The following is a 14,843-nucleotide window of genomic DNA, read 5'->3' as shown; positions in this document are numbered from 1 at the left end:
TGTTGACTTTGCAACCTTAGCATTCTTTTAACATTTTAGGGTATGCAATTTTCTGCATGTTTAAAATAGTGGAAAAAGTAAAATTTCATCATGTGGAATCATACTGACACTCATGAATCAGCAGGGTTGAAACTTTTACATCTGCCACACAGACCAAGGTCATTTGAGCTAATAGAGTTACTGATTGCAGTAGGAGATTGTCATCCTAGATGTGAACCAGCACTCGATGGTGATGAGACACTTTACCAGTGGGTTTCATAGATATTTGTTGACAGCAGAGGAATGGTGAGATTCATGAATCTTGAGCACCCAGGCTCTACATGGATGGAGATGCTCTTGTGGGCAGACTCTTCTGCCTGTTCTCAAGCTTGACTCTTTGTGCCCCATTCCCTCCTACTTGAGTCTCTCTCAATCATGTCTTTTTCCCACCCTGGCTCCTCAGTCCTGTCCTACTAGCCTCAGCTAGCCAGTCCCAGTGTCCAATCCTCAGGCTTCTCAGCCTGGTGCTAGTCTCCTTACCCAATCAGTCCTAATCTCCACCTCTGGCTGCTCTGTCTCAGGCTGCATCCTCCACTCCCAGTCTACTTGTTCAGTCATTCCCAGTTTCCACCAGCTCCTATCTCCAGTCTCCTTGTCAGCAAGCCCAAATTCCACCCATCCTTGTCTATATCCATCTCCCCTGGCTCCCAGTTCCAGTCTCCACCCCTGGATTTCTTCATCCAGTCTCACTGTTTCCTTTACTAACTTCTTGCTCCAGTCTCTTCACCCAGCCAGTCCCAATTTTCCCTCCAAAGCCCTTGTCCAATCTCAGTCTCACCCAATACCTTATCTCCCCCTACTCCACTCATTTGCGGGCCAAGTCTCCTTGCCCAGCCAGTCCCACTCTCCCCTGCACTCCCACGCTCAGTTCCAATTTCCCTCCCCGCCACCACCAGCCTTCAGTCCCAGTCTCCCTGCTAGGCTCATTGTCCCAATCTACTCCTCTCTCCAGGTCTGACTCCTATCACCACTGCACATAAATTAGGGGGGCTTGTCTTTGTGGCCTACTTCCAGCCCGTGGCTTGATCAGAGGCATTACTTTAATCAGAATACTTCCCTGTGTTGTAAGATTCAGTATCTGAGGGTGGGCACTAAAGAATATGTAAGTCCTCCTTTGAAGTGGCAATGTTTTCACAGTGGTCACTGACCAAATCATTAAGGATTAGGTTGTGCCATTTAGGCACAGACCCTTGTTTAGGGTTGTGAGGAGCTGCATTGTCCCAGCAGAGCACCATAATAATTGCCTCTCAGAATTTGCTCATACACCAGAAAGCCTTTTTAAAAGGTGAGGCATACTCCCCCTTCCATGGCCAAACAGAGTTGCTACCTATCATGTTTGGGTGGGTGAGTGGGATGGCTCTATTAACTTTTCACCTTTTCCTGTGCCCTTTGCGGTATGCCAAAGGGAGTTGTTAAAGGAGCAGTCTCTGCATTTCCAAGACTGCAAGGACAGCACTTCTGTCCAGCTTTTATGTACGTTCCTTATTCCCCTCCCACAACACTGTGCAATCACCACACCTATTTCCAGAATATCAGTGATATGATTACGGTCAGTGATGTGTTATGGCCCCTCAGGTTTAAGGAATTATCAGAAATATCATGGCTCTGCACATAAAATAAGTAATTAGTCTTGTTTCTGTTTCTCTTAGGATCATGTACATTGGATTCTTTTGTAAAGGTTTAATTGGCAGTCAGTCTTATTCACTGGGCTGAGGCAGCAAAGGCAGAGCCCATCAGTCCTGCTTAATAGCAGCAGAGACTAAATGTGCTGATATGGCATCATGGAGTATTATGGGACAAGCATAACTAGTACTATTGCTTTAAGTTTCCCAGAAAGACTATTCTCTGTAAGATTCTGAATACTCACCCATGTGGAGGCGGGGGAACAAAGGAGTCCCCCAGATGGGGTTAAATTTCAAAAGGTATTGGAGACTTCGGTCCAAAGCCTCAGCTGGAGTAAATAAGCATCAATGTCAACGGTGTGATGCTGGTCTACTGCAGCTGAGGATTTGGCTTTTGAGATTCTGAGTACCACTTTGGCAAATGGCTGTCATAATATTGCATATAGATATGCTTTGGGATTGATTGATAGGAAGGAGGTTGTAGACATATAGGGCATCATGGTAACAGCTATTTTATTTACTGGTTAAAATTTATATTAAAAATAAAAAAGAGTCTAAGGGCTTTCTCCAGAACTTAGTTATTTTATATTTTGCCTTCTGGGAAGGGGAGTCAGGAATATAATGAGAGAAGGCTGATGCTGAACAAAACTGACAAAGTTAAAAAAAAATACAACATCCACAGAGTATTTTATTAACTTACTTGTCAGTTATTGTTACTTAGAGATAAGCACCAGGATTTTCTTAATACAGAGAGAGTTTTACTGCAATTAAAGTACAAGTACATCAAGTTATGTACTGCACCAAGTTTGAAACATTCAAATCAAATGTTATTCTCAGAGAAATCGCCTTCTCAATTTCTTGTAGCATGTAGGTTTTTATTACTTTAATCTATTCATGGATCTTCTAGCAAAAGAAACTAAAAGCAATTATACAGGGAAAACTGGAAGTTAAAATTAAGTTGAGAAATTTCAGAAGGCCTATTCCTTGGATAAAAATATCTGTACTTACATGACTAAACACATTATCCTTGTTCATAAACTGCAAATGAAATACCACAGCCAAAGCTATCTACCTGCTGCCCTGCACTGCACTGGCATATACTTTAATCGTCTTGCTATGACAACACTGTGATTAGGGATTTCACTTATGTATGTGCTGACCTTTTCCAGTGTATTCGTTAAAAGAAACAACTGTGCAAATATGTGTATCAAAGAAAATGAAAAATAATTAGTAAAGCTAGTGAGCACATCTGCTGCTCTTTCAGCAGCAAGGGAACATATGTGCCAAAAAGAGGAGGGAAAATGAAACATATGCATTACACCTACATTATTAATTTTTAATTTGTTCTTTTCTCTTCTTTGCAGGTGTCCGGAGATATGATAAAAGACAGCTCTACTCCGCCTCCGAGCTGAATCAAAATGTGAACCTGCTCTTCCTCTTCCTTTGCATTTTTCTGTAGAATAAAAGCGAGAGACCATTAAACAACTGGTGTCACTTTAACCCGTGAGAGATGAATTTGAGAGTTTGATACAAATAAGAATACATGTAAGTGTTATATATCTCAAAATACCCCTATTTCAGAAGAAACGGAAGCAAGAATCACTTTCCTATAAAAATGCAAATACCTTTGCTCAAATGAAAAACAATTCATAACAACGCATGGCTTCAGACAGAAAAATACTACCTTTTTCTCCCTTTTTGATTTCATAAAATAAATTGCTACTGATCACTGACCAAAGGCAACAGTGTCTGGGATTAATCACATGTCCTCAAAATTCCATCAACTATTTTTTGTTTAAAAATAGAAAAAATGTTGGAAATGTAAAATTAGAAATCCCCCTGTTGTGGTATAATAAAAAACAAAAAATGAAAAAAAAAAAGAAAAACCCTAACAGTTTTCCACAATGACAACATATGCTTGTCAGCAAGTGTGATTGTTACGAATGTCCAATTCTCGTTTCCATGTCTTTAGAATTGTAATTTTCCTGTCACACAATCACTTGATGCATTATTTAATGACATAAAATCCATTAAGGACAAGGATCCAACATTGTTTTTGGAAATCTGTGATTCCTTCCCTCCACCCCCTTCAGATATCTACAACTGTCAATTATACAAGCAAATTCAGCTCGCACTTATAATGTAGCAAGTTAAGAGTATCTCCATTGAAGTCAGTGGAATTACCTTGGATTACTGTTGGAGTAAAGGAGACCAGAGTTTGGCCCATATTCTACAAAAAGTCAAGAACAGTATTGCCACAATTGAGAAAAAGAATTGTGGGAGTATAGGAAGAATCTATCTGTCAAGCAAGTCTAATTAAAATCAATGGGGAATATACAGGTGAAAAAGTACAATTAGCCCAACCAGAAATTAGTAGCCAAAAGCTGCACATCTTGAAGCCTGCCCAGGAGAAGTCAGGAAGCCTTGATGTCTACAAAACTAATGTGAAGCATAATATGCAAAATGAAACCATTAATGAGGCAATGTGGAGGGAGCCAACCTTCCCATCCTTTAACTGAAGATTATAATATTTAACTCATGTAACAGAGCCAACCAAAAAGGAGTGTATTTATACTTCAGTTTAAAAAAAAAAAAAAAAAAAACAAAACAATAACCCAGAAAGCTGTTGCACCCACTGAATAGCCAAGCAATTATACATCTGTACCCCATACCCATCCTTGCCCTTTTGCCTTTGTGGCATGTTCACATATCAGTTATGACCACCATTTAGACTCCAAACCTATGGATTATTAAGCAGATATGAGCAAAGTTACATACGAGTAATATAATTGAGTAAAATGTTTGCAGGATCAGGTCACTGGATTAACCTGACTTTTAAGGGAGACGAGCAGCTGCACAGACATCAATGGGAGCTCCTGGTAGTGAGCACCTCTGAAAGTCAGACCATACGTGTTTCCTAATGTGAACCTAAGATACACATGGCCACAAATGGTAGCAAACCTTTGTTGTCAGAGTTCAAATCCCATTCTGGTCACAGTTTCGTACTGTTATCCATTCCTTAGTGAATACTTTTTCACATAAAAAATAATCCACTACATAATTTAGCCCAAATGCAGTCTCTTCTCAGCAAAGCCAAGGTTATAACAGTGAGATGTGTTGCCAGGCAAGACTGATGCATATGAATTTTTTAACACACCAGCAGCAGCACTAGCCTCAGTGTTCATCTTCACATGTAGTTCTTTTTCCTTGTCATCACTAAGGCTTTGTCTACACTAACACTTCTGTCGATAAAATTTCTGTCAGTCAGGGGTGTGAAAAAAAAACACCCCTGACCAACATAAATTTCACCAACAAAAGCAATGGTTTGGACGGCCGTTCATTGGGGGTGATTTAACTATGCTGACAGTAGCGCTCTCTCCCATCGGCACAGAGCAGCTTCACAGGAGACCTTACAGAGGTGCAGTTGCAGTGGTACAAGCTGTGCCACTGTAAGGTCTGTAGTGTAGACACAGCCAAAGGCTTCAATTCAGCAAAATACATACGCACGTTTAATTTTAAGCATTCATTTAAATCCATTTTACTTCAGTTGGCTTAACACAGCATGGGATTAAGTGCTTTGCTAAATGGGGATGAATTTTAACATGTGCCTCAGTACTTTGCTGAATCAGGGCCTAACTGCTGCTCTTGTGTGAGAACACTTGTGATTTCTGTGGAATTTTCTCAAAATTGATTTTAGATTTATTCAATTTTTTCTTTCCAGAATCTTCATCCCTCTCCCATTCTAGCATCTCTTTCAGTGCTTCATTATCAGGCTCTATAGCTTGATGTGGCAGTTAGAATTACAAAATTTGCATATTTGTGTAGCTTTCCCACAGCACTTGACTCCAATTAGAGCCTGATGATTCCATTATTTGTTAGAGATCGTATCAGTAGGAGTACTAGCAGTGATCACCAGGAGGAGGAAAAAGGAAGGTAGAACACATCTGGGAAAAATACTACAGAAATGAGACAGAAAATTCCCATCCTAGAGAAGAAGTTAGTGATGACAATGAAAAGGAGCTGCTTGTGAAAAAGAAGAGAAGTTAATGAGGCTGTTGGCCCATTTAAACCATCACTTGTAACATATATACTAGATGAGGGAAGTTTCTGAATTCTCCTTTTTTTTCCTGAACTTGCATATACAACTACTGAAGGAGTTCATCCTGATTTCTTTCCCAGCTTCCTTGTTCACTGATTGTGTTTTTGAAATCTGTGTACATTTTTTTTTATGAAGTATTGCAAGCCTGATTATTCCCTATTGTACCAGGTCTGCAAATCACTCCTTAGAACAAAGGAATTTGCTTGTAATTCTTAAATTACAGAGTTGGTTACTACCTGGTTTTCAAAAAATTACAATGCACAGAAGAGCATTTACTGCTTCCTTTCTACACGGCCGGGCTTGGAATATAAAGCAGCATAAAAAACCCATATGGAAATACTCAGACCCTTAAAAGTACTCCTTTTATTTTTATCCCGTGTTTAAAATCAAAAGGATTTCTCACCTCCCCATGTACTGTGACAGATTAACAGTCCAAAAAAAGCTCCACTTTAGGGGTGAAAATCTGTTCAGATGCCCCTTCCTGTGTGATAAAAAAACAACCCTAAAAATTAGCACTTAGAAAGGATGTTTTCCAGTTTAGTTTTCACTCCACCTCTTCACTTGTGACAGAAGCGATCATACATTTTTTCTCTCTTCCTGCTGCCCTCTTTTATACATGGTCATCTACAGAATGACATGTATTAAGATTGGAAATTATGTCACAAGAAACATAAGATTTGGTAAGAATGGTAAATTTTAATATTAGACCTGTGGCACTGCCTAATAAACTGCCAAATATAAAGTAAAGGCATGATCCTGCACCCTTTTTGCCAAAGTTGATAGTGGAAAAAGTGTATGCAAAATCAAGCCCCAAATGTCTTCCACATTTGTTACTCCCATTGAAAGTCAATGGCTGTTGGGTACCTAAATTCCTTTTTGTACCTTTGAAAATCTCCCTGATTCATAAATCAGAAGACAGATTAATTGGCATGCTCCAGTGGCTTTGTGCCGCTCTAGCAATGTAAAAGAACCGTAAGCTCAGCTTGTATGGCTGACTGAGCCATACGTTGCATCATTAGAGTAGGGTAAAGCAGCCAGTGCATAGCAGTGGATATGGTACAGAACACTATTTGTTTATAATATTCTTATTCCCTAAATGAAGTGTGATTCTTAAAAATCTGAAATATAAAATAAAATGTTTATTCATCAAGTGGGAGACAAAAGTTATACCACTGATTCAATATTGACCTTAGGTGGTGGTTACAGCCATATGTTTTTATTTGTTGACTGCAACTCCAAATTAAGCATGATTTAGAGAGTCTCTGTCTCTGGTATCTTTCCACAGGATTAGGTCAGATATTAAGTGTTTTCAATGTCTCTTTATAACACTGCTTTCATTTCCTCTGCTAATTAAACATTATCCACCAACGGGATGTGTTACTTAGAAATCCCGTAAGTTTCCCTAACTAGAACCTCCTCTTCTGACTAGGATCCCACAGTGTCCCTTGCACATGCATGGTCTAGTCATGGATAATTATTACAGAAGCTGTTGTGAGTGCATGTGAGAAGATTAATACCCAGCCTTTGTATAGTATTTTTCATCCACATTACACAGAAATCCTAAAGATTCATTTTTGACATAAATAATCACACGTGCAGGATTTCGGCATGTAGTAGTAGTCTAGAGACCGACTTCAGCAACCAAATAAATTCATAAAAGGCTGCTTTAGAGACCAAAAGAACCTTTATTTATGTAGAACAGGGTTCTGTGAGAACATTTCTAATATTTAATTGAAAGTTTGTTTAAATAAAATGCAGGGTGGACTACTAAAAGGAACAGAGAACCCACTCAGTGTGTGCATACACGTGTGCACTTGAAGCCCTAACAAGTGCCAAAGAAATCAAAAATCATAGGTAAACAAAAATCATCTTAAAAATAAGATATCAAGTATATTCCAATGATTACTCAAACATTTTTTTTATTTAAGTCACACACTGTCATATTGAGGTAGCAGTCACAAAGTCAAAAACCAGAAAAAAAGCAAGCGCCTACAACTATCCCTTTTAATCACTAGGAAAATGATATATTTCAAAACTTAGATGTGACAGTGGGAGCAGAGGGAGAAGATACATGAAATATTTTTAGGCTCTAATCCTACAAATACTTACATGATTAGGTAAATTACTCTTGGGAGTAACCCCACTGTCTTCAGCAGAATCACTTATGTGGGTAAGCTTACTCAAGTGCGTAAGTGCCTACAGCGCAGGGCCCATAAAAAGAAGTTATGCAACTCTTTTTATTCAATGGGCCACTTCATCGTAAGTAGGGCCCTATCAAATTCATGGTCCTTTTTGGAGAATTTCATGCTCAGAAGATACTAAAAATCATAAATTTCATGATTTCAGCTATTTAAATCTGAAATTTCCCGGTGTTGTAATTGTAGGGGTCCTGATCCAAAAAGGAGTTGGGGGGGGTCACAAGGTTATTGTAGAGGGGGTTATGGTACTCCTACCCTTACTTCTGCACTGCTGCTGGCCAACGGCATATTATCGTCTAGGCCTAGGGCAGCAAATTTGCAGAGGCGGCAAATTTGTTGCGCCCTCTCCCCAACTCTGCCCCTTCCCCAAATCCCCGGCCCACCACCTCCCCCAGGAGCGCTGCACTTCCCTCCTTCCACCTTCCTCCCAGGCTTGCCGCGCGAAAGTACTGGGAGTGGGGGAGAAGTGAATAGCGGCACTCGGAGGAGGTGGAGCAGAGGTGAGCTGGGGCCCGCGAGCATGGAGAGTAACCGGGGGGGGGGTCGGGAACCACTCCCTGCCCCAGCTTACCTACACTCCACTGCTGCCATCTCCTGAATGCGCCGCAACTCCCCTTCTCCCCTCTCCCCCTCAGGCTTGCCATGCGAAAGAGCTGGGAGGGAGAGAGATATGAGTAGTGGCGTGCTTGGGAGATAGCGGAGGTGACCTGGGGCCAGCGGGCGCAGGGAGTAACTCTTTGGGGCGGGGGGGAGTAGGGAACTGCTTCCTGCCCCAGTTCACCATGACTTCACCTCCACCATCCCCCTAGCACGCCAGAACTCCCCTTCTCCCCCCTTCCTCCCAGGCTTGCCTTGGGGGAGCGAAGGTGAGCTGGCATGGGGAGGGGAGGGGGAGGAGGCAATTTTTTGAGGGCCTAGGGGCAGCAAATTTGTTAATGTGCCACTGCTGCTGGCAGCAGCACTGCTGTCAGAGCCAGGCAGCTGGAGAGTGGCAGCTGCTGGCCAGGAGCCCAGCTCTGAAGGCAGAGCCACCACCAGCAGCAGCACAGAAGTAAGGATGGCCTGGTATGGTATTGTCACTCTTACTTCTGTGCTGCTGCCTGCAGAGCTGGGCCCTCAGTCAGCAGCTGCCATCTTCGGCCACCCAGCTGTGAAGGCAACAGTGCAGAACTAAGGGTGGCATGGTATGGTATAGCCATCCTTACTTCTGTGCTACTGCTGGCGGGATGCTGCCTTCAGAGCTGGATGCCCGGTTAACAGCCGCTGCTGTCCGGCTGCTTGGCTCTGAAGGCAGTACAGCAGTAAAGGTGGCAATAATGCAATGCCCTTAAAATAACCTTGTGATCCCTCTGTAATTCCCTTTTGGGTCAGAACACCCAATTTGAGAAACACTGGTCTCCTCTGTGAAATCTGTATAGTATAGGGTTAAAACACCCAAAAGACCATATTTCGTTGGGGGAGACCAGATTTCATGGTCTGGGACATGTTTTTCATGGCCACGAATTTGGTATGGCTCTAATCAGAAGGAAAGATCTTATGGACTCTACCACAATGGGTAACACCTCAGTCCTCCATTGGTTGGGTTTCAAAGTGTCTAATTCTGCAGACCACAGGGAAGAGCTCTGAAGACAAGTGATGGGCTACAGCTTGACAATTATTGGCATACAATGGATATTCAACCTGCAAAGTCCATTTGCTGGCAAACTACTGTATATTAATGGCCAAGTCTGGTATCAATGACACAGGACTATTTTTTTCAGCCCTTGTGAGCGAGAGCAAGCAGAGAGAAGGAATAAATAGGCTTTTGTCCTTTGGCACCCATCTCTATGGCCTGGCACAGCTGAAGCATAGGACTGCTGCCTCCTAGTGCCCCATGTAGTGCAAACCAGTTTAAAAAGCCATATCACCAGTGGAACAGGTTAGCAGCAGAAAGGAGACATGTTTTATCCTCCTAAAGTGTGGCAGTATGTGCACAGTCCCTCAGGCTCTGGGGAGCTCCTGAGTTGGTGCAGCTCTGACATGGGCCTGTGTCTTAAAACCATGATGTAAACATCTTAAATGAATTGAACTATACTACAGAATCTCAATGGACATAAATTCTGTGCTTGAACAATAAGACTACAGCAGTAGGAATATACTATCGAGCACCTGACCAGGATGGTGACAGTGATGGTGAAACAGATTCAGAGAAGCTACAAAGGCAGAAAATGCAATAATAATGGCGGATTTCAACTTTCCTCATATTGACTGCATATATGTGGCCTCAGGGTGGGATGAAGAGAACATTTCTAGACACCATCAAGGCTGCTTCTTGGAGCAGCTTATCTTGGACTCCACAAAGTGAGAAGCAATTCTTAACTCAGTTCTTACTGGAGCACAGGATCTGGCCCAAGAGGTGAACACAGCTGAACTGCTCGGCAATAGCAACCATAATATAATAAATTTAAACAGCCTTGTAGGAGGAAAAGACAAAAACTTAAAAAGGGGGAACTACACAAAAATAAGGAAGCTAGTTAAACAGATTAAAAGGAATAGTCACAAGAGTGAAAAGTTTGCAAATTGCATAGAAACTTAAAAAAACAATAGAAGCTCAAACTAAATGTATACCCCAAATAATGCATGCAAAAGAACCAAAAAAAATGCCACCATGGTTAAACAGCAGAGTAAAAGAGGCAGTTAGAGACGAAAAGACATCCTTTCAAATAAAATAAGTTCAAAAGGTACATCTGAAGCAGGGAGCCTGCCAAACAGTCATTGGGGCCACCATATGATCAAGGTGCTAACGGAACACTAAAGGAAGATAAGGCCATTGTGGAGAAGCTAAACGGAGTCTTTGTATTGGTTTTCACTGCAGAAGATAAGAGGGAGATCCCCACACCTGAGCCATTATTTTTAGGGGACATATCTGAAGCATTATCCTAGATGGAGGTGTCAATAGAGGAGGTTTGGAACAAACTGATAAACTAAGTAAGAAGTCATCAAGACCAGATGATATTCACCCAAGAGTTCTGAAGGAACTCATATGAAATTGCAGAACAACTGACTGTAGTATGTAACCTGTCTCTTATAACAATCTCTGTACCAGATTACTGCAGTCAGCTAATGTAACATCTATTTTTAAAAAAGGCTCCAAAGGAAATCTTGGCAATTACAGGCCAGTAAGCCTAACTTAAGTACCAGCCAAACTAGTTAAAACTATACTAAAAACAGAATTATTAGACTCTCAGATGAACACGATTTGTTGGGAAAAAGTCAACATCGCTTTCATAAGGGAATAGATTTCAGTCTATTAGAATTCTTTAAGGGAGTCAACAAGCATGTGGACAAGGATGATCCAGTTGACAGCGTATTTGGACTTTCAGAAAGCTTTTGACAAGGTCCCACAGAAAAGACTTTTAAGCAAAGTACGCAGGGATAATAGAGAAACTCCTCTCATGGATCAGTAACTGGTTGAAACAAGGATAAGAATAAATTATCAGTTTTCACAAAGGAGAGGGGTAAATAAAAGGGTCTCCCAGGGAAATGTACTGGCATCATTGCTGTTCAACATATTCAAAAATGATCTGGAAAAAGGGGTGAACAGGGAGGTGGCAAAATTTGCAGATGATACAAAATTACTCAGAATAGTTAAGTCCAAAGCTGATTGCAAAGCATTGCAAAGGGATCTCACAAAACTGAGTGACTGGGCAACAAAATGACAATGAAGTTTAATGTTGATAAATACAAAAGTAGTGCATAGTGCAAAACATAGCGCAAAACACATATAAAATGATGGACCAGATCCTGTGCTCCACTAAATTAGCTGTTCCCACTCAAGGAAGAGATGATGGGGTCATTATAGATAGTTCTCTGAAAACATGTGCTCAAAATGAACATGGCAATAAACAAACAAACAAAAGATAAAAACAACCCCTCCCCAAAACAACAAAAAACTCCAACTAACAGAATATTAGGAACTATTAGGAAAAGGATAAGACAAAAAAATATCATAATGCTACTATATAAAGTTACTCCCACACCTTGAATACTATATGCAGTTGCCTCATCTCAAAAATGATATTATAATTAGAAAAAGGTGCAGAGAAGGGCAACAAAATGATTAAGGGTATGTAACAGCTTCCATATAAGGAGAGATTAAAAAGACTGGGGCTGTTCATCTTAAAAAAAAGAGAGGACTATGGGGAGGGGGGAATACGATAGGGGTCTAAAAAATCATGAATGCTGCAGAGAAAGTGAACAGGGAAATGTTATTTACCTCTTCACATAACCCAAGAACTAGGGGTCACCCAATGAAATTAATAGTCAGAAGGTTTAAAACAAGCAAAAGGAAGTACTTCTTCATACAAAGCGCTGTTAACGTGTGGAACTCATAGCCATGGAATGTTGTCATGAAGGTCAAAAATATGAAAGCGTTCAAAAATAATTAGAAAAGTTCATGGAAAATAGATCTATCACAAGCTATTAGCCAAGATGATCAGGGTCACAGCCTCATGCTCGGATGTCCCTAAACTTCAACTGCCAGAAGCTGGGACTGGATGACAGGGGATGGATCACATGAAATTGCCCTGTTCTGTTCATTCTCTTTGAAGCATCTGGCATTGGCCACCGGCAGAACAGAGGATATTGAGCTAGATGGACTATTGGTCTGACCCAGTATGGCCATTCTTATATGATGATGATGAGGTCAAAAATTATGTTCTTTAGAAAGATAACCTATTTAGGTTCTCACTGGTGGTAGTGTGGGGAAATATGTGGAGCTACATGGTGCTGTGAAAGGCAGGCTGCGTCCACACTCACTGTTGTGTGTAGTTATCCATGGCAGTGAAAGCCTCAATGTATAGTAGCAGATTCCATCAGCTCTCCAATGCCAGAGCCTTTCTCTGCTGTCTTCTGACAGGGAAGCCCGGAGACAGCAGGAATCTACACTGCTAAAAATTGTAGACTTGGAAGACACTGATTGGGCATGGAAAGAGTCAAGTAGGGTATATACCCTAAGGTTCAGGCATATAGGAAACTCTGCTCTCCTAAGCAGTACCTCACTGTCTACAATGTTATTTATACCTATGACAGTGGGGTGTGGAGTGTCTGTACTCTACTTGCTGCCATCAGTGTAGATCTACTCTTCGAGAGACCATAGAGAAAGAACCAAATGAGTATTGGAATACTTCCTTTAACTCCCCTTTGCAAGTTCACTTATTAATCACAATGCTGTGGGGCATTGTGATTTTGCTTGCCTGCACCACTGATGCCTAATGGAGAGAGAAACAGACAGGAGAAAAAATATGATTTAAAAATAGCAATAGTGCCTGCTTTCCTCAATATATGTACTTTAAAGCAATTTTTCCTGAAAGAAGCCTGTTCAAGTTTTGCATGAATAATACATGCAATCGTTAATGAATTAGGACCTGGGAGTATGGAGCATTTGTCTTTCAGTTTTCATGTTCACCACTTTATGAATTTCTGTTCTTTTACTATTCTCTTGGGGCATCAGATAGCTTAATAGGTTAGTTTAACTGAGGTTCTTTTTATTTGAAAAAAATCTATACAGTAAAGTTAGTCATTAGCTAAAATAGAAGGCAATTTTCAAGTAGTCAAATAATAGTTAAGCAAAGACTGTCTAAAGGACAAATTCTGCCACTGGATGCATGAGTAAGATTCCCAATAAAGTAAATGAGAGCTAGGTGGGTCAAACCGAGACCTTTGTTCCATAGTTGAGGAGGACCCCATAGCGTGGAACTTGTGTGGTTCTTCTGCTCAAGGGGTGCCTGGATGTGTGGACTGTGTGTGGCATCTTCTGTTATGTAATAGGGAAGTCCTGCAAGCACCTCAATGCTAACCCAAAGAGGGTGGGAAGGAACAGGGAACAAACACACCAATGGCAGGGTGGGTATAGGCCCTAGGGTTCCACGTCTGTATGGATCCTTCCATCACCACCAAAAAACAGTGAGAGGGACATCAAGTGGCCCACATAGACTCTCTAGTGCTTTATAGCTGAGATGGAAAGGAGAACAATTCCCCACTACTGCACCTGTGCATTTGTCTAGTGCCTGCCTCAGTTATTCAGGCCAAATGCTGGGATGTAGAGGTTAGCCTGTCAAATGCCAGGTATATGGTAATTCATATTGAAGATGTATATTCCCTTTCCCTTACACTTATCCAGGTCAATTTATTTGTCAAAAGTCCTCTCCCAACTTTTCATCTGGATTGTTGTTTCTTAACATGTTTTTCAATCAAAATTGTATACATCTTAGAAATTTAACTTTTTGTCCCAGCTTCATCCTGGGTCAACTGCTCAAAGATGGTTAAAATTCTAGATAAAACCACTTTGCATCCTGATTTCACAATAAAATATTTGACTTGTAAATAATGAAACTATAGAATCTTTATATAATTTATAGATATTTATATAATCTTTATATGATATAATCATATTACATAACTCTTGGTATGATTTCACATCAGTACCCAAAAACAGCTGTCCAAATGGAGTAATTTAAGCCCGTACTCGGAACCAATTGTCACTTAGATATTTCCTAAGGATAAATTTCCAGTTATTATTGAACGTATTCAAGAGAGAGGGCCTTGGCAACAGGAATTTTTAAAAAAAATTGTTCAAAGCTGTTAATCCTTTCATCCAGACCACCTTATTTATCTATTTAGGCAACCTAATTTTCTTTTTACCCCAACAATCACTAGCAATAGCTATATCTGGGCTTCACTCTTGTCGAGTTTTACCCAGTGTGTGAATAGTCTACTGATAACCCAGTTGATCACATCTTTTAATTGTGATGCATAAGCAGCCAAATTAAGGAAAGCTAGCCCACCCCACTTTTTAGGTTTATACAGAACTTTAAGACTCAACCTTTGTCTTTTATGTTCCCATAT

At 40.8% G+C, this 14,843-nt stretch overlaps 2 protein-coding genes across 2 annotated transcripts in view; one reads left to right on the top strand and one right to left on the bottom strand.

Annotated features, from left to right (window-relative positions):
* Positions 1 to 14,843, top strand: part of LOC127044053 (uncharacterized) — a 449,887-nt gene that overhangs the window by 158,813 nt on the left and 276,231 nt on the right. The window lies entirely within an intron of this gene.
* Positions 1 to 14,843, bottom strand: part of KCNH8 (potassium voltage-gated channel subfamily H member 8) — a 355,845-nt gene that overhangs the window by 165,259 nt on the left and 175,743 nt on the right. Inside the window, exons 4-5 of the mRNA XM_050938322.1 lie at positions 2,983 to 3,114; positions 825 to 838 (exon numbers count right to left, since the gene is read on the bottom strand). Of these exons, the coding sequence (XP_050794279.1) occupies positions 825 to 838; positions 2,983 to 3,114 (146 nt within the window). The remainder of the gene's footprint in view (positions 1 to 824; positions 839 to 2,982; positions 3,115 to 14,843) is intronic.

Source organism: Gopherus flavomarginatus, chromosome 2 (assembly GCF_025201925.1).
Source record: "Gopherus flavomarginatus isolate rGopFla2 chromosome 2, rGopFla2.mat.asm, whole genome shotgun sequence".
NCBI classification, from domain to species: Eukaryota; Metazoa; Chordata; order Testudines; family Testudinidae; genus Gopherus; species Gopherus flavomarginatus.
Note: the sequence above shows the minus strand (reverse complement) of the source record. Positions and strands in the feature narration are given on the sequence as shown.